General features: G+C 45.5%; 1 protein-coding gene across 1 annotated transcript; it reads right to left on the bottom strand.

Moving 5' to 3' along the window:
- Positions 1-14972: 14972 nt before the first annotated feature.
- On the bottom strand, positions 14973-25555 carry LOC134911221 (aquaporin-12-like). The gene is made up of 3 exons (XM_063919528.1): positions 24941-25555; positions 18529-18645; positions 14973-15337 (listed from the first exon to the last, which is right to left on the bottom strand). The coding sequence occupies exons 1-3, from the start codon at positions 25545-25547 to the stop codon at positions 15117-15119; spliced, it is 945 nt and encodes a 314-aa protein (XP_063775598.1). The 5' UTR covers positions 25548-25555; the 3' UTR covers positions 14973-15116.
- Positions 25556-25796: the final 241 nt, after the last annotated feature.

Genomic DNA, 25796 nt, shown 5'->3' with positions numbered 1-25796 from the left:
TATTATTCTCAGTACCTTTGGTATGAGAGGCAGAGGAGGGAACACATAAACCGACTGGTACACCCACGGTGTCACCAGAGCATCCACAGCTATCGCCTGAGGGTCCCTTGACCTGGCGCAATATCTCTTTAGTTTTTTGTTGAGGCGGGACGCCATCATGTCCACCTGTGGCCTTTCCCAACGGTGTACAATCATTTGGAAGACTTCTGGATGAAGTCCCCATTCTCCCGGGTGTAGGTCGTGTCTGCTGAGGAAGTCTGCTTCCCAGTTGTCCACTCCCGGAATGAACACTGCTGACAGTGCTATGACATGATTTTCCGCCCATCGGAGAATCCTTGTGGCTTCTGCCATCGCCATCCTGCTTCTTGTGCCGCCCTGTCGGTTTACATGGGCGACTGCCGTGATGTTGTCTGATTGGATCAGTACCGGCTGGTTTTGAAGCAGGGGCCTTGCCTGACTTAGGGCATTGTAAATGGCCCTCAGTTCCAGAATATTTATGTGTAGGGACGACTCCTGACTTGACCAAAGTCCTTGGAAATTTCTTCCCTGTGTGACTGCCCCCCAGCCTCGAAGGCTGGCATCCGTGGTCACCAGGACCCAGTCCTGTATGCCGAATCTGCAGCCCTCTAGAAGATGAGCACTCTGCAGCCACCACAGCAGAGACACCCTGGTCCTTGGGGACAGGGTTATCAGTCGATGCATCTGAAGATGCGATCCCGACCACTTGTCCAAGAGGTCCCACTGGAAGGTCCTTGCATGGAACCTGCCGAATGGAATTGCTTCATATGAAGCCACCATTTTTCCCAGGACTCGTGTGCAGTGATGCACCGATACCTGTTTTGGTTTCAGGAGGTCTCTGACTAGAGATGACAGCTCCTTGGCTTTCTCCTGCGGGAGAAACACTTTTTTCTGTTCTGTGTCCAGAACCATCCCCAGGAACAGTAGGCGTGTGGAAGGAACCAGCTGTGACTTTGGAATGTTTAGAATCCAGCCGTGCTGTTGTAAACTTCCCGAGATAGTGCTACTCCGACCAACAACTGCTCCTTGGACCTCGCCTTTATAAGGAGATCGTACAAGTACGGGATAATTAAAACTCCCTTTTTTCGAAGGAGTATCATCATTTCTGCCATTACCTTGGTAAACACCCTCGGTGCTGTGGACAGTCCAAACGGCAGTGTCTGGAATTGGTAATGGCAATCCTGTACCACAAATCTGAGGTACTCCTGGTGAGGAAGGTAAATGGGGACATGCAGGTAAGTATCCTTGATGTCCAGGGATACCATGTAATCCCCCTCGTCCAGGCTTGCAATAACCGCCCTGAGCGATTCCATCTTGAACTTGAATCTTTTTATGTATGTGTTCAAGGATTTCAAATTTAAAATGGGTCTCACCGAACCGTCCGGTTTCGGTACCACAAACAGTGTGGAATAGTAACCCCGTCCTTGTTGAAGTAGGGGCACTTTGACTATCACCTGCTGGGAATACAGCTTGTGAATTGCCTCTAGCACAGCCTCCCTGCCCGAGGGAGTTGTCGGCAAGGCAGATTTGAGGAAACGGCGGGGGGGAGACGCCTCGAATTCCAGCTTGTACCCCTGAGATACTACTTGAAGGATCCAGGGATCCACCTGTGAGCGAACCCACTGATCGCTGAAGTTTTTGAGGCGGCCCCCCACCGTACCTGGCTCCACCTGTGGAGCCCCACCGTCATGCGGCGGACTTGGAAGAAGCGGGGGAGGACTTTTGCTCCTGGGAACTGGCTGTATGCTGCAGATTTTTCCCTCTACCTCTGCCTCTAGACAGAAAAGACCCGCCTTTTCCCCGTCTGTTTTTCTGGGGTCGAAAGGACTGTACCTGATAATACGGCGCTTTCTTAGGCTGTGAGGGGACATGGGGCAAAAATGCTGACTTCCCAGCTGTTGCTGTGGAAACCAGGTCTGAGAGACCATCCCCGAATAACTCCTCACCTTTATAAGGCAAAACTTCCATGTGCCTTTTTGAATCTGCATCCCCTGTCCACTGCCGGGTCCATAAGCCTCTCCTAGCAGAAATGGACAATGCACTTATTCTAGATGCCAGCCGGCAGATCTCCCTCTGTGCATCTCTCATGTATAAGACTGAGTCTTTTATATGCTCTACGGTTAGCAATATCGTGTCCCTGTCTAGGGTGTCAATATTTTCCGACAGGGAATCTGACCATGCAGCAGCAGCACTGCACATCCAGGCTGAAGCAATAGCTGGTCTCAGTATAACACCTGTGTGTGTATATATAGACTTCAGTATAGCCTCCTGCTTTCTATCAGCAGGTTCCTTTAGGGCGGCCGTATCCGGAGACAGTAGTTCCACCTTTTTTGACAAACGTGTGAGCGCTTTATCCACCCTAGGGGGAGTTTCCCAACGTGACCTATCCTCTGGCGAGAAAGGGAACGCCATTAGTAACTTTTTAGAAATTACCAATTTTTTATCGGGGAAAGCCCACGCTTCTTCACACACTTCATTTAGTTCTTCAGATGGGGGAAAAACTATGGGTAGTTTTTTCTCCCCAAACATAATACCCTTTTTTTAGGTACCTGGGTTTATATCAGAAATGTGTAATACCTCTTTCATTGCCTCAATCATGCCACAAATGGCCCTAGTGGACATTAAATTAGACTCTTCGTCGTCGACACTGGTATCAGTATCCGTGTCGACATCTGTGTCTGCCATCTGAGGTAGTGGGCGCTTTAGAGCCCCTGATGGCCTTTGAGTCGTCTGGGCAGGCACGAGCTGAGAAGCCGGCTGTCCCGCATTTGGCATGTCGTCAAATTTTTTATGTAAGGAGTCGACACTTGCACGTAATTCCTTCCATAAGTCCATCCACTCAGGTGTCTGCCCCGCAGGGGGTGACATCACATTTATAGGCATCTGCTCTGCCTCCACATAAGCCTCCTCCTCAAACATGTCGCCACAGTCGTACCGACACACCGCACACACACAGGGAATGCTCTTAACAGGAGACAGGACCCCACAAAAGCCCTTTGGGGAGACAGAGAGAGAGAGTATGCCAGCACACACCAGAGCGCTATATAATGCAGGGACTAACTGAATTATGTCCCCTTATAGCTGCTATAAGTTATACTGCGCCTAAATTTAGTGCCCCCCCCCTCTCTTTTTTACCCTTTCTGTAGTGTAGACTGCAGGGGAGAGCCAGGGAGCTTCCTTCCAGCGGAACTGAGAGGGAGAAATGGCGCCAGTGTGCTGAGGGAGATAGCTCCGCCCCTTTTTCGGCGGACTTTTCTCCCGCTTTTTTATGGATTCTGGCAGGGGTAATTATCACATATATAGCCTCTGGGGCTATATATTGTGATTATTTTGCCAGCCAAGGTGTTTTTATTGCTGCTCAGGGCGCCCCCCCCCGGCGCCCTGCACCCTCAGTGACCGGAGTGTGAAGTGTGTATGAGGAGCAATGGCGCACAGCTGCAGTGCTGTGCGCTACCTTGGTGAAGACTAAAGTCTTCTGCCGCCGATTTTCCGGACCAACTTCATGCTTCTGGCTCTGTAAGGGGGACGGCGGCGCGGCTCCGGGAACGAACACCAAGGACGGGTCCTGCGGTCGATCCCTCTGGAGCTAATGGTGTCCAGTAGCCTAAGAAGCCCAAGCTAGCTGCAAGCAGGTAGGTTCGCTTCTTCTCCCCTTAGTCCCTCGTTGCAGTGAGCCTGTTGCCAGCAGGTCTCACTGTAAAATAAAAAACCTAAATTATACTTTCTTTCTAGGAGCTCAGGAGAGCCCCTAGTGTGCATCCAGCTCGGCCGGGCACAGAAATCTAACTGAGGTCTGGAGGAGGGGCATAGAGGGAGGAGCCAGTGCACACCAGATAGTACCTAATCTTTCTTTTAGAGTGCCCAGTCTCCTGCGGAGCCCGTCTATTCCCCATGGTCCTTACGGAGTTCCCAGCATCCACTAGGACGTCAGAGAAATGGGGGGACCCCAGTCAATTTTTCACCTGTATTTTTATAACCAGGACCGGCTCAAAGTGCCTGAGGCTGGCTATGCTTAGGAGGGAAGACCCCACACAATTTTTTTTAATGATTTTTTAACTCTTTCACACCCCTCCCACAGATAAACATGCACGGATCTCACTGATCCGTGCATGCCTATCAGAATACGGTAAAAAAAGCAGGTCTATTTGAAAACGTTTTTTTTTTTACGATTTGTACTTTTTCACGGCAGTGTTTGGCTATTGGTGGTCATTCCGAGTTGTTCGCTCGGTAATTTTCTTCGCATTGCAGCGATTTTCCGCTATTTTCGCATGCGCAATGTTCGCACTGCGACTGCGCCAAGTAAATTTGCTATGCAGTTAGGTATTTTACTCACGACATTACGAGGTTTTTTCTTCGTTCTGGTGATCGTAATGTGATTGACAGGAAGTAGGTGTTTCTGGGCGGAAACAGGCCGTTTTATGGGAGTGTTTGAAAAAACGCTACCGTTTCTGGGAAAAACGCGGGAGTGGCTGGAGAAACGGAGGAGTGTCTGGGCGAACACTGGGTGTGTTTGACGTCAAACCAGGAACGACAAGCACCGAACTGATCGCACTGGAAGAGTAAATCTCGAGCTACTCAGAAACTGCACAGAGAAGTCTTTTCGCAATATTGCGAATCTTTTGTTCGCAATTTTGATAAGCTAAGATTCACTCCCAGTAGGCGGCGGCTTAACGTGTGCAAAGCTGCTAAAAGCAGCTTGCGAGCGAACAACTCGGAATGACCACCATTTCCGTCAGTAATTGTGAATACAAATTTTTAGTAAATTACCGAGTTGTATAAAATAACAGGCGTGTTTGACCGATGGTGAGTTCATTTGTATTTTTTTTTCTCTGCCTTCAAAAAAAATACGAAGGCCCTCATCACTGCCGAGATTTGAGTTTAGTAAATTCCCGAGTTGACACTTTGAACAAAAAACATAAAATCGGCCAAAATCGGGAGCTTAGTAAATATACCCCTCTGTGTCCAGTATCATTCCCAGAAATGTGAGCCTCCGAGTTGGCTCTAAGTGAGATTTAGGGAGATTTAGAATCCTCCCTTGATCCAGGAGTAGTTTGGTTGCGAGACCAATGCTGTCCAACAACCTTTCCCTGGACGGTACCTTTATCAACAGATCGTCCAGGTACGGAATTATGGGGATAATTCCGAGTTGATCGCAGCATCAAATTTGTTAGCAGTTGGGTAAAACCATGTGCACTGCAGGGAAGGGGGGGGGGGGGGGGCAGATATAACATTTGCAGAGAGAGTTAGATTTGGGTGGGTTATTTTGTTTCTGTGCAGGGTAAATACTGGCTGCTTTATTTTTACACTGCAATTTAGATTTCAGTTTGAACATACCCCACCCAAATCTAACTCTCTCTGCAATTGTTATATCTGCCACACCTGCAGTGCACATGGCTTTGCCCAACTGCTAACAAATTTGCTGCTGCGATCAACTCAGAATTACCCCCTATGTTCACTCCCTGCTTGCGAAGGAGAAACATCATCTCTGCCATCACCTTGGTGAGCACCCTCGGTTCCGTGGAGAGACCAAATGGCAGGGCCTGGAACTGGTAGCGACAGTCGTGTAGTGCAAAGCGTAGATAAGCCTGATGAGGCAGCCAGATCGGAATGTGAAGGTACGCATCCTTGATATCCAGAGACACTAGGAATTCCCCCTCCTCCAGACCTGAGATCACCACTCTCAGAGACTCCATCTTGAATTTGAACACTCTTAAGAACGGATTCAATGATTTTAGATTCAAAATCGGTATTACCGATCCGTCAGGTTTCGGTACCACAAAAAGTTGGAATAATATCCCTTGTTTTGTAGATGAGGTGGAACTGGAACAATGACCTGAGTCTGTACCGGTTTTGAATGGCATCCTGTAAGGTTATTTGAAGAATCTGTGAGGTGGGAGCTCCTGAAACTTCAGTCTGTAGCCCTGGGAAATAAGATCTATGACCCAGGGATCCTGGCATGATATTGTCCAGATGTGACTGAAATGTTTTAGTCGGGGCTCCCACCTGCCAGTTTTCCAGGCCTCACAGTCCACCGTCATGCAGAAGGCTTTGAGGAAGCAGAACTGGAGCTCTGTTCCTGAGAACCGGCAGTTGCTGGTTTGCATGGTTTACCTCTAGCGCCTCTGTTGGCAGTAGAAGTTCCTCTTACTTTGCCCATAAACTTGGCAGTCCGAAAGGACTGTGGAGTAGGTCCTGAATAGGTCTTCCTGGTTGGCGGAGCTGCAGAAGGAATATATGTGGAGATCCATTTATCTAGTTCATCTCCAATGAAGGGTAGGCCTTCCACGCCTTTCCTGGAGTCCGCATCCGCAGTCCACTGGCGTAACCATAAGCCCCTGCGTGCTGACACTGTCATAGCAGTGGTGCATGCATTAAGCAAACCTACTTTTGTTATGGCTTCCACCATAAAGTTCGCAGAGTCCTTTATATGTTGCAGGAGTAACACAATCTCCCCCCTAGATAAGGAATCCAACCCTTCAATAAGGTTACCCGACCATTTAGCCATGGCTTTAGTAATCCACGCACATGCAATAGTGGGTCTCTGAGCCACCCCAGAAGCTGTGTACAAGGATTTGAGTGTAGTCTCAATCTTACGATCAGCTGTGTCTTTCAGGGAAGTTGCACCAGGGATGGGTAACACAATCTTCCGTGACAACCTGGACACAGATGCATCCACTATCGGTGGTCTTTCCCATTTTTTCCTATCCTCAGGAGGAAAAGGAAAAGAGGAGAGTAACCTTTAAGGGATTTTAAATTTCTTATCAGGATTAACCCATGGTTCTTCAAACAGGGTATTCAATTCCTTTGACACAGGAAAAGTGACTGAGGACTTCCTTTTTACATTAAAATAAGACTCGTCACACTCCCCTGTCACCTAATCAGGAATTTGTAGCACATCTCTGATAGCGTCTATAAGAGCCTCTATTCCCTGTGACAGAGCAGCCTCCACCCATCCTTCTGAATCCACCTCCCCCTCCACCATGTCTGACCCCTCAGCGTCAGAGTCAGACTGCAGGATATGTGCCAGAGTTCGTTTTTTCTGGACAAATGGTAAGGGACTCAGACGCTTGTTTGGGGACTGAGTCTAAATTCATAATCTCAGCCACAGACTGTCTTAAGTATTGCGTCTCTTTCTCATTGCGGGACAATTTATTAGAGATATTGGAAATCATTCCTTTGAAGCTAAGCCGGGTCGCAGACTAAGTACCCAGATTGGGGATTTAGTACACTAATAATCACTCCCCCCTGTTATGACCCCCTGGTACCACTGAGGTAATCTGGAGTCCACCGCTGGTTCCGCCTCTGACCTTGCACCTCTTTCCCAGCACCATCACCCCTCACCCATAGCAGTCCTTATTTTGGTGTTTGTACCCCCTATATTTTAAATAGGAACAGTTCGCACATATGGCACACAGCCCAAAAAGGGGGGTGTTTTTGCTGGCATGGGTCATGGCCACACAATAGTAACCCCAATTCTAATTACACCACACAGTACTGCAACTTTATTCACATTTTATCATGCGATAGTGTCCATAATTCATAATACATCCCACAGTAGTATCACTTTACCTTATAAACGTTACTCCTCACAGTAGAGCCCCTTATTCACATTACATCACACTGAATTGCTCCTTATTCACATTACACCACACCATATTGCTGTTTATTCACATTAGACCACACAATATTGCCCTTTCTGTACGTTACGCCACACAGTAGAGCACCTTATACACATAATGCCACACATTAGTAATGCATTTATATACTTAATTCCCCACAGTAATGCCCCTTACACATATGAGACACATTATTAATGTCCTTATAAACATAATGTGCTTTACACATTATGACAACCTTTATCAATGCCCTTTTACACATGTCCCTTACACATATGCCGCACGTTATTAATGCCCTTATACACATAATGACACATAGTGCCCCCTACACATTTGCTGAACATTATTAGTGCCCCTATACACATAATGACACACATACAGTAGTACCCTGTTACACATATGCCGCACATTATTAATGCTCTTATACACATAATGACATAGTGCCCCTTTACACATATGTTGCACATTATTAATGCATTTGTTACATGACACACATAATGCTCCTTACACATATTCCAAACACTACTGCACAACCAACCCACTCACATGCACACAGCACTCACACTGCCACTAACACTGTGACCTCTGCCTCTGCTTGGATACAGATGTGTCCTCATAAATCTTGCCTCAATGCTAATGTCGGGCACCTTTTTTTATGAAAATGCATCTTATTTGCATTGCTATGTGGCTAGGATGCACAAGCAGCTTCTGCTGATTAAAATGACTTGCAGCTTGCCTATATACTGTGTGAGACTGTGGCTGTATCTGCATATGAAATGTTACACAGAATATAGGCATGCCGCATATCATTTTAATCAGCAGAAGCTGCTGATGCCCTAGGCATATCAAATGCCCTAGGCAATTGCCTAGTTTGCCTATGCATATGGCCGGCTCTGAGTCAGCGCCTGTGTCCACTGCAGTGGGGAAAATGGCGCTGGTGAGTTGCTGGATTCGCTCATAGTGAAGCCCCACCTCTTTAATGGCGCGCGGTCTTCCCGCAAATGGTAAGAGAACCGTTTTAAGGCTTTGTTTGCCAGTGTGGGTACTGTGTACAGTGTACTGAGACGCAGTTGTGTACTGAGTCTAGAGACCCAATCTGCCCCGGTTAGAGGCCGTGTGCTCCGTACCCTCATGCCGCCATAATGGCCGGCGACCCGCTAACCGGGATGCCGGCTTAGTACTCACCACTCTTCTGGCTCTGATAGGGGTGGCGGCGTGCTGCTGGAATGTATGCTCGCCGTGGTGGGGCTTGCGAATAGTTCCCTCAGGAGCTAGTGTCCTGTCAGCGGGGAACGGGACCATTAACCCCTTCAAGAGGTTGGGCCGTCCCCCCCCCCCCTAAGCCCCATGAAGCAGGCAGGCTGGTGCCATCCAGTCCTGCCTGAAAATAACAAACAGAAAAATAAATGCAGAAAACTATTCAGGAGCTTCCATAAGCGTGACCGGCTCCTCCGGGCACATTTTCTAAACGGAGTCTGTTAGGAGCGGCATAGAGGGAGGAGCCAGCCCATACTATAAAATGATTAAAGTGCCCAGGGCTCCTAGTGCATCCGTCTATACACCATGGTACTAAATGGATCCCCAGTATCCTCTAGGACGTAAGAGAAAGAGGTACTAATGTATGATTGCAGTCACTTCAAATAATTGAGAAGTCTTTTTAAACACTGGCGGCTGCAATCATAAATCAGTTGAAGTTCGCATACAGTTTTTTTTTTTTAACCTGGTGACCAGGGTCACGCTGTAGGGTATTTGAATGATGCAATTCTCCCATCCACAGTAAAGTAATTTTGCATCTAAAAATCAATGTACAACTGAGTGAAACAGAGTAACCACAGTGACAACAGCCTGAAACGCTGTGCTTTATTTTGCTTATTAAACAACACTCATCCAATTCAATGATACAGCGCAACTAATGGCCAAACAGTCAGGGGAACAATTTAATACTTGCATAGGAAAATATTACTTGTGGGGAAATAAGGAGAAAGGAGGACTCTTTACGGGGGGGGGGGGGGGGGGGGGCACATTCAGTTCTTTGATATAATTACAGGTTTACAACTTCAACTTTTAATAATGTATAAGAAATAGATTTAGGGTTTGTGAGGCATACATAAGATCAACATGGAAATAACCCTACACGTGGTCGAGTGGAAAAAAGGAAAAACTAGATTAGGAATTGGAAGTGTATATTTTATCAAGCATTGGTAAGGCCTGTACAAACTATAAGATTATCTCCAGCGATTTGAGCGATAACGACGGTTTTGAAGATTTCTCATTTAAATTGTCTAGTGTGTACACAGCGAGCGATGAATGATGCATGCACCGCGCTCGTTAGAAGTGGGTCGTCAGTCGTCCATAGATGCATCTGTATACTCAATCTCGTTTGTCAGGGAGTTCAAGGGAAATCGCTCATCTTCCACATTGTTCATCTTTCACATCGTTCAAGTCTTCTAGTGTGCATTGGTCTATACATTTCCCGGTATCCGTTCACATGGTCGACCATGTTATGGTCGACAGTCATTAGGTCGACCACTATTGGTCGACATTGACATGGTCGACATGGACACATGGTCGACACATGAAAATGGTCGACACGTGAAAGGTCGACACGTGAAAAGGTCGACATGAGTTTTTTTACTTTTTTTTCTTTTGGGGAACTTTTCCATACTTTACGATCCACATGGACTACGATTGGAACGGTAAAGTGTGCCGAGCGAAGCGGTAGCGGAGCGAAGGCACCATGCCCGAAGCATGGCGAGCGAAGCGAGCCATGCGAGGGGACGCGGTGCACTAATTGGGGTTCCCAGTCACTTTACGCAAAAAACGACACCAAAAAAAAGTAAAAAAACTCATGTCGACCTTTTCATATGTCGACCTTTCATGTGTCGACCATTTTCATGTGTCGACCATGGGTCCATGTCGACCATGTCAATGTCGACCAATAGTGGTCGACCTAATGACTGTCGACCATAACATGGTCGACCATTCATACCGGAACCACATTTCCCTTATCTTCTTTCAGCGGAAGAAATACTAACAGCATTTGTATTCCTTATAATTAACAACTTCTGAACAGTGCTGAGGAATGTATTATACACAGGCCCTCATTCCGAGTTGATCGCTCGCTAGCTACATTTAGCAGCCGTGCACACGCATTTTCGCCAGGCACGGGGGAGTGTATTTTAGCTTTGCAAGTGTGCGATCGCATGTGCAGCCGAGTGGTACAAAAACATTTTGTGCAAAACAAGACCAGCCCTGTAGTTACTTATCCTGTGCGATGATTCCAACGACGGAGGTCCCGGAATTGACGTCAGATACCCGCCCCGCAAACGCCTGGTCACGCCTGCGTTTTCCCTACCACTCCCAGAAAACGGTCAGTTGACACCCAAAAATGCCCTCTTCCTGTCAATCTCCTTGTGATCGGCTGTGTGAATGGATTAGTCGCTAGAAGCCTTGCACAGCAACGATGCTGTTTGTACCCGTACGACGTGCGTGTGCATTGCGGTACATACGCATGCGCAGTTTTGCCGTATTTTAACCTGATCGCTGTGCTGCGAAAATCTGCAGTGTACGATCAACTCGGAATGACACCCACAGTTTGATCTACTTACAACCCCCATCATTCTCTGCTAGGTGTTGCATAGGCTAGGGATTGTAAGTCATAATCAGAGAGATCCCGTTAGTCATCCATGCTCTCAGGGCCTAATCAAAAGGGAAACTGCCAAATGATGTCCAGCAACTTTGTCCATGAGAAACGGATACTTTCTCCATAATAATCATAAACACACATTTCAGCTCCAATACAGTCCACAAATACACTATGGGGTCTATGTACTATGCCTTGGAGAGAGATAAAGTGGCTGGAGATAAAGTACCAGCCAATCAGCTCCTAACTGCTATGGATCTATTTACTAAGCCTTGGATGGAGATAAAGTACCAGCCAATCAGCTCCTAACTGTCATTTTCCAAACCCAGCCTGTAACATGGCAGTTAGGTACTTTATCTCCGTCCACTTTATCTCCATCCAAGGCTTAGTAAATAGACACCTTAGTACATCTGGCTCATAGACTCCTAAGTCTCCTTCACTCGTACAAAATTTTAAACTTGCAATTTATATCGTTTACTATAGAACTTGAGTTTAATTACAAAATGAAGACATTTAAATATATTGGTGTCCCCTGTTTTGAGAAAACGTCAGTCTACTAACATGTCTCAAGTTATGAGCAGGCGGCCGGATTCATCACACTAATGAGAAATACCCTTAGAATATTGTTTAGTTGCTGATGGATGGGACTGATCTGGCTTCCTTAACTTATCTGATAGCCACCCATATACAGCCAGAAGTGTCTTCCAGTCAGTGGCGGAAAGTTGTGACATATGAACAAATATCCATGGAGTGTGATACTATCAACATGATATTTAAATACATAAAAACCAGCGAGGACAGTCAGGTTGGCAGTGTGGCACATCCACTGTAAGTGTGTTGCACGGTGGGAGGGGGGCGGGAGAAGGTTGGGCATCATGTTATAAATTACGTCATCAAGGTGCCAGGAATATATATCTGTAAATGGATGACAATAGAAAGATTCAAACGTGTACAATGTTACACAGGATTGCCTACCCTCTCAGATTGTCCTGGAGGCTCTCAGACCAATAGGTGATCTCACGCTGCCCCAGGATTGTAGGTGAAAATCTCAGATTCCCCCACTAGCCCGTCACTATGCCAGACTGCATGTGAGAGTCCAGGCATGATGGGGAGGCTGGACGCACTTGCGAGACTATGTAACAACACATGACATCAGGAGTATTTAAGAAGTCAGCCACAATGGGGCTTTGATGGGGTGCAGTGGAGATCCAGTCAGGATCCTGACAGTTTAAATACCAACACCGGAATCCTAACACTACTTGTAATGCCGGCGCTAGCATCCTGACTACGGAAAAAAACCCGGCAACAGAATCCCGACCGCTGTGTGGAGGGGTGTGTGTGTGTTTAGGGTTAGGCACTCCAGGGGAGGGTTAGGCTGCAGGGGGTGGTACAGGCATTAGGGTTAGTCTGTAGGGTGGAAGTGTTAGGTTTAGGCTTCAGGAAGGGAGAGTTAGGGGAGCATTGGGGGAAGGGGGGCATTGGGATAAAGTACCAGCCAATCAGTTCCTAAAGGTGGGTACACACGAGACGATGAAACATTGTCAGCAATGGGGCCTGCATCGGCAAGTGCATACACACTTGCTAATGCTGGCGGTGATACACATTGTGTGTGGGGGCCAAGCTGCATTCAGCAGCATGGCATCGCTAGCGACAGCCTCAGATCTTCTTGCATGTACAAAAGATCTGAAGCTGACGCTAGCGACCCGTGTGTGCGCGCATGGGCATCGTTATTTTTCATACACACGGAACGATTTGAACGATTGGTCGTTCCATTCGATTGGTAACGCCCATATTGTTTGCAGAATCATTCCGTGTATACCCACCTTTACTGCCATGTAACAGGCTGGGTTTGAAAAAAAATGACAGTTAAAAGCTGATTGGTTAGTAGTTTATCTCTCTCCAAGCTGTGATAAATCTTCCCCTTTGTTACAGGGACATACACAACAAGTTTTATCATTGGTTGATACATGAGCCCATAAGTATCAATTGTACTGTAGGGTTACATCATTCATTTATAGGGTTCTAGTACCACACCAGTAGGAACCTTTCTACTGTGCACTTGTTTTCATCTGATCCCCTGAGCAGTGTACAAAAGCTTGTTATTTAGGTTTCTCGTGGCGGTGCAGGACATGCCCCTGGTAGCCATGATACACCTCATGGGTGGAGCTAGGCACACCTCTTGAGCGTAGCATGACACATGCCTATGGCAGGGCGCAACACAATAACTGATGCACAGTCATGCCCGTGAAAATAGTTTTCAAAATGAGAGAAGTATGATCTTACAGCTGCTATGACTAGGTCGATGGGGTTGTGTACACTGCTCAGGTGATCAGATGGAAACAAATGCCCAGTAGAAAGGTTCCTACTGGTGTGGTGCTAGAACCCTGTAAAAGAATGATGTAACCCTACAGTACAATTGATACTTATGGGCTCATGTATCAACCAATGATAAAGCTCCAGCCAATTAGCTCCTTTCATGTGTTCAGCTCCTGTCATGTGTTTGACAACTGACAATTAGGAGCTGATTGGCTGGAGCACCATTTATCACACGCAAGAAGTTTGATCAGTCACAAGTTTTATCACTCGTTGATAAATGGGTCCCTTAGTGTGCTGACGGGACCCACCCACACGGACGGTACTTGCAGTTGCTGTTATAAAATTAAGATTTCAGCATGGAACAAAAACTAACATTGGAAATCAGGCTCGCCGAAATGAAAAATTTCACTGCCAAAGACAAAAATATACTAACGATATTGCAAAGCTATTGCCAATTTCTGGCAGAGTTGTCAACTATTTTAGGCCATACTTGCTGTAGTCCTGCATTACCAGGTTGTCTTTCTAGACCAGAGGTTCTCAAACTCGGTCCTCAGGACCCCACACAGTGCATGTTTTGCAGGTAACCCAGCAGGTGCACAGGTGTATTAATTACTCACTGACACATTTTAAAAGGTCCACAGGTGGAGCTAATTATTTCACTTGTGATTCTGTGAGGAGACCTGCAAAACGGGTGTGGATCATTAGATCGACAGTGTCTAGGTCGACAATGTTTAGCTCGACCACTATAGGTCGACAGTCACTAGGTCGACAGGGTCAGAAGGTTGACATGTTCTAGGTCGACAGGTCAAAAGGTCGACATGAGTTTATAATGTTTTTTTTGGTGTCTTTTTCTGCGTAGAGTGACCAGGAACCCCAATTAGTGCACCGTGTCCGCTCGCCATGCTTCGGGCAAGGTGCCTCGCTCCGCTACCGCTTTGCTCGGCACAGGTTACCATCCCAATCGTAGTCCAAGTGGATTGTTAAGTATGAAACAGTAAAAAATAAAATATATTTTTTTAAAAACTCATGTCGAACTTTTGACCTGTCAACCTAGAACATGTCAACCTTCTGACCCTGTTGATCTTCTGACCCTGTCGACCTAGACACTGTCGATCTTCAGACCGGATCCCCTGCAAAACATGCACTGTGTGGGGTCCTGAGGACTGAGTTTGAGAACCTATGTTCTAGACCAGAGGTTCTCAAACTCGGTCCTCGGGGGCACACACAGTGCATGTTTTGCAGGTCTCCTCACTGAATTGCAAGTGAAATAATTAGCTCCACCTGTGGACCTTTTAAAATGTGTCAGTGAGTAATTAATACACCTGTGCACCTGCTGGGTGACCTGCAAAACATGCACTGTGTGGGGTCCTGGGGACCGAGTTTGAGAACCACTGTTCTAGACAAATCACCCACTTACACATTCATTGTGGAAATTCATTCTAAATATCTATTGGGTATATGTTTGTTCCTATACATATATAGGTAATATACTGTGTATTCAGTAACGTGTTTCTCTGTCAAAATCAGCTACTCTTGCCTTTGGATGGCACACTTGCTGTTTTCCGCTGTCTAGTTTCAGACTTTTTCTCTGTGCCCTTTGGTGATGATGGAGCATTACTTGAAGCTTTCGGCTGAACAGTCTTTGATTTTGGCATTCTAAATTTGCTCTTTTGGCTATACAGTAGGTTCTTCTGAAAGAGTTGTGGGATGTTTCCCTGATAAATAAGGAGAGCCAGCACCATACCTAGGAGAGAAAAAAACAATTCAAATCAGTCCTCTTCCATAGTGTCAGGAGTGTTAGTACAGCTAGAAAAGAACTTAGGTTGAGCCATAGCTCACAGTTACATGAACTCTGAGAAAAGGGACATTTAATTCCCATAGCAGGGATGTCCTAGTCATTCTACAGACACTCCTCTTACCACTTACACAAACCAGCATAAACTTTTGTATTACTGTGACAAACTGTTAAACAATGGGCTCTATTATTATATGTCATTTTTTACCAATATGTTTCATCTGTTACTGCAGCTATTTGCAGCAATTGACATAGGTCCAAATTCAGGTCTGATCGTTGCAGGCGTTCAGACCTGAACAGCGCATGCGTATGCACCGCAATGCGCAGGCGCGTCAGACGGCTATAACGGGCATTGGCGGTCAGCGATGGGATGGTGCGAAGGATCCATTCGCTCTGGTGTACGCAAGGTTATTGACAGGAAGAGGCCGTTTGTGGGTGGCAACTGACAGTTTTCAAGGAGTGTCCGGAAAAACGCAGACGGGCTCAAGCATTTTCAGGGAGGGAGTCTGACGTCAGCTCCGGCCCCAATCAGCAGGATTCAATCGCACTGGTAGAGTAAGTCATGGGCTGCGCAGAGACTGCACAAACTGATTTTTGTGCAGCTCTGCAACACATAGGAATGCTCACTTGCACAGCGATTTTACCCTCCCCTTGTAGGTGGCGACTATCTGATCGCAGGGCAGCAAAAAACGCAGCCCAGCGATCAGATCTGAATTAGGACCATAGTTCCAAGACAATTTATCATCATCCTCTTGACGGGACAGTGACTCAAATAAGAGCCTGTCCTGGCGAAGTCACTAGTGAAAATGGTTTTGCTATCGCTTTACTGAAGGATTTGATTTAGATTACAAAATTGTGTATGCTTGTCCATCAGACTGCCCATGCGCAAGTGTAGGCTTCCCTGGGGTGTCCAAAGCTTCTTCTCTGGCTAACATGGGATTAGCTTTAACCCTGATAAACTACTCTCTCATAGGGGTTGATATATGAAGCAGAGAAAAGAGTGGAGAAGAGGACCACTGGAGAACCAGCATCTACCGATCATTTTATAGAATGTACTTGATAAATGCTTTGATTGGTTGGCATGGCTAACGTATCCAGTCTTTTCTCTGCTTGATACATTAACCCTTTAGTGCTACATGTGAAATCGATCAGCTGTAGGTTTCTGAAGATGGATAAGACACCATGCTCAGTATTGCTCAGCTCCTGCATAAGGTACCCTCAGGTGTAACTGCATATTATACACAAGGGTTACTATACCTCCATCAGTCTTCTTCAGTCTGGCAGGAGAGGAGGTGCTCTATGTCCAAAATGTGGTATGGAATCAGAGTCCTTCTGGCATCTTTTGTGAGAATGAGGAGGGTATTCATCATACTAGTAGAGATGTCCTTCTTCCATACCTTAAGTCAAGCATCTTTGGGATGTCCCTTGCTCTTCTACCTTGCAATATGGAGTTAATCTGAAGTTGGGGAGAACACTACAGGTCTGACTTCAGGTGAATTGCTCTCTGAAGTTCATTAGATCATCCACTACTTTGGAAGTCCGTTCTAGGAGAGTCAGCAAGTACCTATTTATCAATCTGAGAAAAGCCACATCTCTGGCACCTACCATGCTACTTATTTCCAGGTATATTATTCTGCACCATTAGTGACACCGATCTAATGCCCCTTCATTACCGATTTCGTACAGAACTACCCTCAATCCTTGGTTTTGTGCAAGTGGTGAGGATATCAGGTAGTGTTGATTTGTTTTAGAAGTTGACTATTAGAAGAAGAGAGCTGTTATACTTTGTAAATTGGGACTCTGCAAAGTGTCGGACTGTATGTATAACAGTTCCTGAACAGATGTAGGGCTGGATTAAAGGACACATGGGACTGGAGCTGAAAATGATTAAGGCCTCACCTTTATTGGTCAATCCGACACAGCATGCGAGTATGGTTCAGATGCTTTGGTGCGGCTGTAATGTGTTTGTAGAGCCTATTGATGTGTATTACCTCTGCATGAAAAACACACACACTACTTGGCCTGTATTTACCAGATACATTGAAGGAGGCCCAAAACTACGCCAGTATTGTTTGTGGTGTGAAGGCCAACTTAGTGTGATAGGACAATAATACAGGAGTAGAGTTTTCAAACTTCTCCATTACTGTCCAGGTTTGAAGAATATCCATGCTTGAACACAGGTGACCTAATTAGTAATTCAGTTAATTTGATTTCACCATCTGGACCGAAGCATAGATGTCCTTAAAGCATGGTCTATTAAGGCAGAGTTTAGGAAATCTATAAAATATAGTATGCGGTTTCTCTTTTTTATATTTTATTATTTAATATTTATCAAGGATTCACTTCTCCCATTGAAAGCCAATAAAGACTGGAATGATGGAAAGAGAGGCAAGAGGATGTGTGGCGTACATTCTCTAGTGTAGGATATATTCACTCACAGTTCCCATGGTATCATCATCTGTAGTCATAGCCCTGGCCTGCAGCAGGATTAAGGGTCAGCAGATAATGGATTATGGACCTCATTCAGTAAGGATTGCAGTTTCTGCTAAAAAGCAGTTGCTGCAATCAAATAGTTGCTGAATGCATCGCAATATGCGGCTGATTGCAAAACCTTACGCAGTTACTGGAACATTGAAGATTTTTCCCATCTGCGCCAGGCAAGGTCATCCACAATTCTTGCGACACAAGAGGCTGGAAGTGGTCAGCGCTGACGTCAGAGGACCACCTTAAAAACGCCTGGGCAGTCTGCGTTTTTTCAGACACACCCAGAAAACACCAGGTTTCCGCCCAGAAATGCCGACTTCCTGTCAGTCAAACAGTGGCTGCATTGCGATCACGATGTGTACGCAATTTCTGTTGCTATTTTTGCTCACGCATGCGCAGTCGTTTGATAATCGGTTGGATTGCGATTCGCAAACCAACCTGAATAAGGCCCCATGCCATTATTTGTTATTCATATTTTCCTGGTTGGATTATTGGATTGCTGCCAAGCTCCAAAGAAAATAGTTAAAGAGGGGGAATCATAAAGTGGATCTTAAACATAAATCATGTTTGTGTGCTCTGTGTTCATGCTGGGCTTACACTGTGGTTAAATGAGAGCTTCTCAGGACTTCCGGATCTATATATTATCACTTACTCACCAGCTAATGAGCCACCGAAATAAACAATAGCATATTCCCGCAGTGTGTTCCCGGAGCAGTCGAACGTCAATATGTATGCCAGAACTGGGTTGAAGTAAGCGGATGTGAATGGACTCCCTAAGAAGAGGAACAAAGTTAGTGCTTAGGAAGGGTTTAATAAAGGGAATATAATAAACCCATCACCTACATATGCTGGAGGTATCAAATCTGGGTGTAACATACAGCTGAATGCAGAATTATGACTTTTGCGCAGATGCAATAATGCAACCATACACTTAGCACAGATGTTCTCAAAAGCTGTCCTCAAGGCACCCCAACGGTCCAGGTTTTAAGTATATCCATGTTTGGCCACAGGTGACTTAATTAGCACCTCAGTCAATTTGATTTAACCATCTGTGCTGAGCCATGGATATATGTAAGACCTGGACTGTTGGGGTGCCTTGAGGACCGCGTTTGAGAACCAACGTTCAGCCTAGCAGAACACAAACTTGTAAAAGGTTTCAAGGTTGTGTAAAGATACATGGACGATGCTACACAAGTTGTGTCTATGTACAGTGCAAAATTTTCTGCAAGTTCCCTTTTTATGCTGTAGCAGTGGATTTATCTCCTGCCCTAAATGTGACCCTGTGTGAGCAGAAGAAATATTGATGCCAGTAGGAATAGCTGTGTAATCTGTACAGGAGCGTTTCCGTAATGAGTACAGTAACTTACTAATTTAAATCTATTAGTATTTTCATTTGACTTCAGTCATTTACTATTAAGTTCATCTAGTCCAGGCTCCTAGAAGAACTTCAACAAACTGCATGCAACAAAGAAAGGTCATCTATAAGCGGGACACTCTAATAAAACTGTAATTCCCTATCCATTCATATAATCATACAGTATACAAAATATAAACCAAAGCAAATGTGCAAAACCGTATTACTTCATACAAAGATACCAGACAAAAGAAATTCAGTACGGTAAATACAGTATGGTCTTTATTAATTCAGGAACAGTGATTTCCGAGAACATTCTATGTTTTGTAACATTTTATTTTGTCTGAAATAATACATTTTCTTATAAGTCACATATGATAATTATAAGAAAGAATACATTGTGTTTTAATATTAATGAGTTATTAGTGTAACATTATGGAATACTTTTCTAGGCTGTATGTGCTGCAATAGTCATCATAGCACCGAGATGTGGACCATTAAGGGGCATTATGCTACTGTGAAATATGGAAATACTCAGCAGAGAACACAATGGGTCATTTCGAGCTGGTTACAGGGAGTAAACCTAGTCAGGTCAGGTACACAACTGGGTAGAATACACATGTATTCCCGACAGACGGGATGCCAGCCGTCAGTATCCCGACAGCGGCATCCCACCCGCCAGAATACCAGCAGCGGGGCGAGCGCTACAAAGCCCTTTGCGGCCTTGGTGAATCGCCACAGGATCTATTCCCACTCTATGGGTGTCGTGGACACCCACAAGTAGGAATAGCTCCGGTGAGCCGGTATTCCGACTGTCGTGATTCTGGCGTCGGTATCCTGACTGCTGGGATCCCGACAGCTGTCAAATTGATTGCCTCCCAACTGGGTTACTAGTTTCATTTATTTCATGTGTCCTTCCCACCATTGGCATCCCAGGTGTAACAGGTCACATGCACGGAAGTAAAGGTCTGCTAGAGTTCAAGGTTCATAAAAAAACACCTGATTATGACATACTGGCACAATGGTAAACATTGCTGTCTCAGAGCACAGGGTTCATGATTTTGATTCCTGAACAGGACACTGTGTTGACTTTGTATGTTCTCTCTGTATATGCATGAATTTCCTTTGTGAACTCTGGTTTCATCCTGCACTCCAAAAATGTACTGGTAGGTTAATTGGCTGCTGACAAAAATGTATCCTAGTGTGTGGTAATGCGTTTATGATGTAAGCTACATTGAGACAGACCTGATGCGAATGACAAATATTCTCTTACAGCGCTGCATAATGGTGCTATATTAACTATAACAATAAAATAAGCACACCAGTCACAACACCATGCTTTCCTGTCCAGCCGCTACTCTGGTTTTTCCGGGTCCTTCTGCATCATGGGTTTCCCCACACCTCGTAGACTGCAAGCCCATCTGAGCAGATTCATCTTTACCTTCTATTTCATATCATTGTATTATGATCCCTTCTATGCCATGTGCTGTGTAATATGCTGGCACTGTACCCAGAGCCGGCCCTAGGCATACGCAAACTAGGCAAATGCCTAGGGCATTTGATATGCCATGGGGCACAAGCAGCTTCTGCCGATTAAAATGATGTGGCATGCCTACATTCTGTGTATCACTGTGGCTGTATCTGCAGACGAAATGCTACGTTACAGTGTATTCCTGTAATTCACTGTAACGTAACATTTCGTATGCAGATACAGCCACACACAGAATATAGGCATGCTGCATATCATTTTAATCAGCAGAAGCTTCATGTGCATCCTAGCCACATAGTAATGCAAATAAGACAAATTTTTCGTAAAAAAGGCACCCGACGTTAGCAGAGCTGCCAGCTGACTCACGCCAGGCATCTCCTGCTGCATGTTGTATTGAGGCAAGATGTATGAGGGCACATCTGTATCCAAGCAGAGGTCACAGTGTTAGCGGCCATGTGAGTGCTGTGTGCGGGTGGGTTGGTTGTGCAGTAATGTTCGGCATGTGTGTAAGGGGCATTATATGCGTCTGTGTCATGTGTATAAATGCATCAATGTGAAACGTGTAAGGGGCACTGTGCGTGTCATTATGTGTATAAGTGTACTTATAATGTGCGGCATATATGAAAGGGGTATTATGTGCGTCATTACATGTATAAGGGCATTAATAATGAGCGGCATGTATGAAAGGGACATTATGTGTATAAGGGCATTACTAAAGGTTGGCATAATGTGTAAGGTGCATTATGTTTATAAGGACATTAATAATGTGTGTCATATGTGTAAGGGGCATTACTGTGTGGTATTATGTTTATAAATGCATTATTAATGTGTGGCATTATGTGTATAAGGTGCTGTACTGTGTGGCGTTAATGTATAGAAAGGGCACTACTGTATGGTCTAATGTGAATAAAGAGCAATATGGTGTGGTGTAAAGAGAATATAGAGCAATATGGTGTGGTGTAATGTGAATAAGGAGTAATTCAGTGTGATGTAATGTGAATGAGGGGCACTACTGTGAGGAGTAACGTATCTAAGGTAAAGTGGTACTACTGTATGATGTAACGTGAATAAGGGACACTATCGCAGGGGCACTAATGTGTAGTGTAATGTGAATTGGGGGTACTACTGTGTGGCCATGCCCCTTCCCAGCAAGAACATGCCCCTTTTTGAGCTTTGCGCCGAATGAGCGCTCTGTTCCTATCTAAAATATAGGGGGTAGGAGCACCAAAATCAGGACTCTTATGGGTGAGGGGTGATGGTGCTGGGAAAGGGGTTCAGGGTCAGAGGCGGAACTAGTGGCGGTGATAGGGGACACCAGCCTAAATCTTGCCTAGGGCATCATATTGGTTAGGGCCGGCTCTGACTGTACACATAACCAATAATATTAGTAATAACACTTTACTAAAATCAATTCTAAGCAGGTTGGTTTAGGTGCAGATAGGAATAACCTAAGGTGTCCTCGATAAAAAGTGACAACCAGCTGCAGCGGTGTTGTAACAGAGGAGGGGCCAGTGTGCAGACTACGGATGGGCCCCCTCCTCTCCACGGTGCAGTAGACTCTGGCACAATGCGCTCATAATAGAAACGCCAAAGACCAGTTGACAGCAATAACTAGATGAGGTGAAATGATATAGAGCTGTACAGCAGCATAAACATGGCTGTCTGCTAGTGTAACAATACAGATTATCTGAAATAGACCTCTCTTGCTGTTCTTCACACTAGAAATCAGTGGCGGACATACATTTTTGGGGCCTTGAAGCTTAAACTGTTATGGAGTCCTTGAAAATGGGCCACACAGTGAGCCCCTTCCCACCAGCCTGTGTCTGTGGGGAAAAGCAGGTATTTGGCATGGTGAGAGAGTCTGCAGGGGCGGAAGTGGTGGGTGACAGGGTGAGAGTCTGCGGGGCAGTTGTGGTGGGTGACAGGGCGATAGTCTGTGGGGCAGGCCTCTTTAATGTCTACCTCTCACAGCACGCCCCCTAGCCCTTCAATGATGATCTAACAGCACCCCCCTTTCAATAAGCTATAATCTCCTCACAGAAGCCCCTTTCACAGCCTCCTTCTTAGGATGGTCCACCTCAGGCTCCGCCATTCCTCGGAATATCACAATGAGAAGTTCTGCAGGCTGTCTGGAATTGTAGTTTTAAATGGATACACATTTTACGCTATTTATAGAGCGCAACTCACAGAGCTAGACTACAACTCCCAGCAGCTCCTGCGTGCATCCAAGCTGTAATAGCAGCTATGCTTTACTAGAAGCCTGGTTGTCATGGTGTTATTGGTGACGAGCTATAACCTTACAGTACATAAAAACAAGAGGTGAAAATGGGCCCCTTCGGGATTAGGGGCACTGAAGCTTAAGCTTCATTAGTTTCATAGTAGATCTGCCCCTGCTAGCGATCCCTAGGATTGGCCACAGAAACAGAAAATTAGGTAACAGGGTGACCATGAACACCCTACCTCAAACTGTGTGAGGTAGTTTGGAATTATTATTAACCTTTAAATGGTGCCACAAAGGATCCGCAGCACCCAATTACACAGTACATAGGGCCTAATTCAGCATGGATCGTTATACTGAGAAATTGCAGTTGTCTGCGAGTAGAAAGACGCCGCCCCGACAGCACAAGTTTGCGAATGCATCGCAGATCGCTATCTATTAGCAGATGCATACGCAATTTGCGGAATATCGAAGATTTTTTGCTGTCTGAGCAAATGTGAGGAGGTCTGAGGCTGCAACTAATCTGCGACTGAGACGGCCTGGAAGTGGTCTGCGCTGACGTCAGAGACCCTCCCCAAAAACACCTGGGCACGCCTGCGTTTTTACTGTCACACCCAGAAAACATCAGGTTTCCGCCCAGAAACACTGGCTTCCTGCCAAACAGCGGCTACATTGCAATTATGATCTGTACGCAATTTCTGTCGCTCTTATCCCTCGCGCATGCACAATCATTCAATTTGCAAATTCTCTGAGTAGCGATCCACACTGAATTAGGCCCATAAACAAATACGCAAAACAAGAAAACAGTGGTCAAGACAATATAGAATAAGTACAGGGTATAGTAACATAGTTGCATCAGCAGATGACACAGAAGTATTTATTAGGGTGGCAGAAAACCGAAGGATTTGGTGCCGATGAATGGAGTATGGCGTAGAATATAGTTTAAGTAAGAGAAGGAAAGGCATAGCAGGAAAGGGGACTCTGCTCACGAGAGCTTACAATCTAAAGGGGAAGGGCAGACAGACAGGGATGAGACATTTAGATAACTGTGGCCCAAATGTATTATGCCTTAAAACGTGATAAAGTGGAGATGGATAAAGAGTGATAAAGTAGCAGACAATCAGCTTCCTAACTGCCATGTCACAGACTGTGTTTGAAAAATGACAGGAGCTGATCGGCTGATAATTTATCACTTTATCCGTCTCCACTTTCTCTTGTAAAGGCCTAATACATTTGGGCCTATGTGACTATTTTTAGCACCTATTCCCAAATTGTGGCTAGATAATGTCAGACATCTGGGACCCAGTGCACATACAGAGGTAGGGAATCTGCTTGACATCAGCACACTATTAATAACAGCTATCATACGCAGAACTACTGCACACATTGCACAGACCGAATCTACAGACTTGGCTTCAAATGGGTGCTGTAAGCAAGAGCGTATTGGGAACAAAAAGTGGCCCTGGAAAAATTTGTACTAGTGGCCCCACATGGGCAGCACCAGAGGTGGTCTAGCCATGGGCCATGGCAGCAGCAGCCTCCCCCCAAGACTTTCCAGATAGTGAGCATGTCCAGCATCAAGGGGGAAGTTAAAAGGAAATAAAATTAAATATTATGAGCACATTATATGATACACCTTCAGAATTTGGGAAACTATATCATTCTTTAAAAATATATATTTTCTTGCTTATTACATCAACCGTATCCCAATCACTATTCACTTGTATGTCAGCCAAGCAGGCAGACAGAGCATACACTAGATCATCTGCAATCACAGGCTAAGTGGCAAAGTAATTTTCATATATGCAAATTATTTAGCATCTTATTCATTATGTCTATAAAAAGGACCACATGTCCTCAAACAAAACAGGCCCCACGGGTGCGTCAGCCCACCGGGAATCTTCCCTGTAAACCCTATGGCCAATCCGCCTCTGGCTGTAAGAGTCTAACAAACTGTATGTTTAAACCAAATACTAGCTATAATACAAAGCGATAACAGCTACTCACCTGCATATGTCAGTAAAGTGACGGTGAGGGCGGTTGTAGGCACCTTGTACAACAGTCTGGTGTTTTGGAAGCGGAGTAGAACTAGATGATAGCAGAAAGCACACAATGCTTCCACAAAGATGCCCTGAGCAAGGGTGGTTTGCAGGGAAGAACTGCAGTCTTCTGACATCATTGATTGGATTAAGTGGAATTGTGTCAGCTCCAACTTCCAATATCGTTTGGTCAGGAACCTGGCAGCCTCCATGCCGGCATACTGAGATGCTAATTTAAATACTGAATCTATAAAAGGACAATCTTTGAGCAGGAACTCCTGCAGAGACACTGCTGAGTTGGCGGATGCCCCATCAAAGGTGAAGCCGTGAGCTACAAAGAGCAAGAAGAGCAGAGTGGAGACCACGTCAGGACCATAACCTCCACCCCACATGCCAATCTCCACAAGCATGCGGAGCTCCATACAGCAGGCACACAGCTGCAGAGAGCTGACCAGTTCGCTGACAGTGCATCTGTAAATCCTGGCAGGGAGCAATTTCTTACTTATCCAGCGGATTAGCTGAGACAGGGCAACCACTGAGACAAAGAAAGCCACCACTATGTTCAGGCTAGCCATGGTGGTTAGATGCTGCAGAAGGAAGGGAATGCTGGCTGCTGGTCTCCACTTATACACTGTTAATCTAGGTAAACGTGGCCCAATCTTCAACCAGTAATGTCAAGGGCACACCTGGGAATCCCTCCAGCTGTGTGAAACAGTACTATGCTATTTGCCTTAATTACTACACTGCAAACATTTCTAAATGTCATTTAAGGGTTATGTTGTTCTTATTCGTACCCACACGTACAGGGTCATTTATAAAGGCAA

Source organism: Pseudophryne corroboree, chromosome 4 (assembly GCF_028390025.1).
Source record: "Pseudophryne corroboree isolate aPseCor3 chromosome 4, aPseCor3.hap2, whole genome shotgun sequence".
Classification (NCBI taxonomy): domain Eukaryota; kingdom Metazoa; phylum Chordata; class Amphibia; order Anura; family Myobatrachidae; genus Pseudophryne; species Pseudophryne corroboree.
Note: the sequence above shows the minus strand (reverse complement) of the source record. Positions and strands in the feature narration are given on the sequence as shown.

Coding starts and splice junctions, on each gene's coding strand:
- LOC134911221 (XM_063919528.1), bottom strand. CDS start 25,547: ATGGCTAGCCTGAACATAGTGGTGGCTTTCTTTGTCTCAGTGGTTGCC. Junction 18,646..24,940: donor CACTTTACTGACATATGCAG/GTGAGTAGCTGT, acceptor TCCTCTTCTTAG/GGAGTCCATTCACATCCGCT. Junction 15,338..18,528: donor TTTCGGTGGCTCATTAGCTG/GTGAGTAAGTGA, acceptor TTTCTCTCCTAG/GTATGGTGCTGGCTCTCCTT.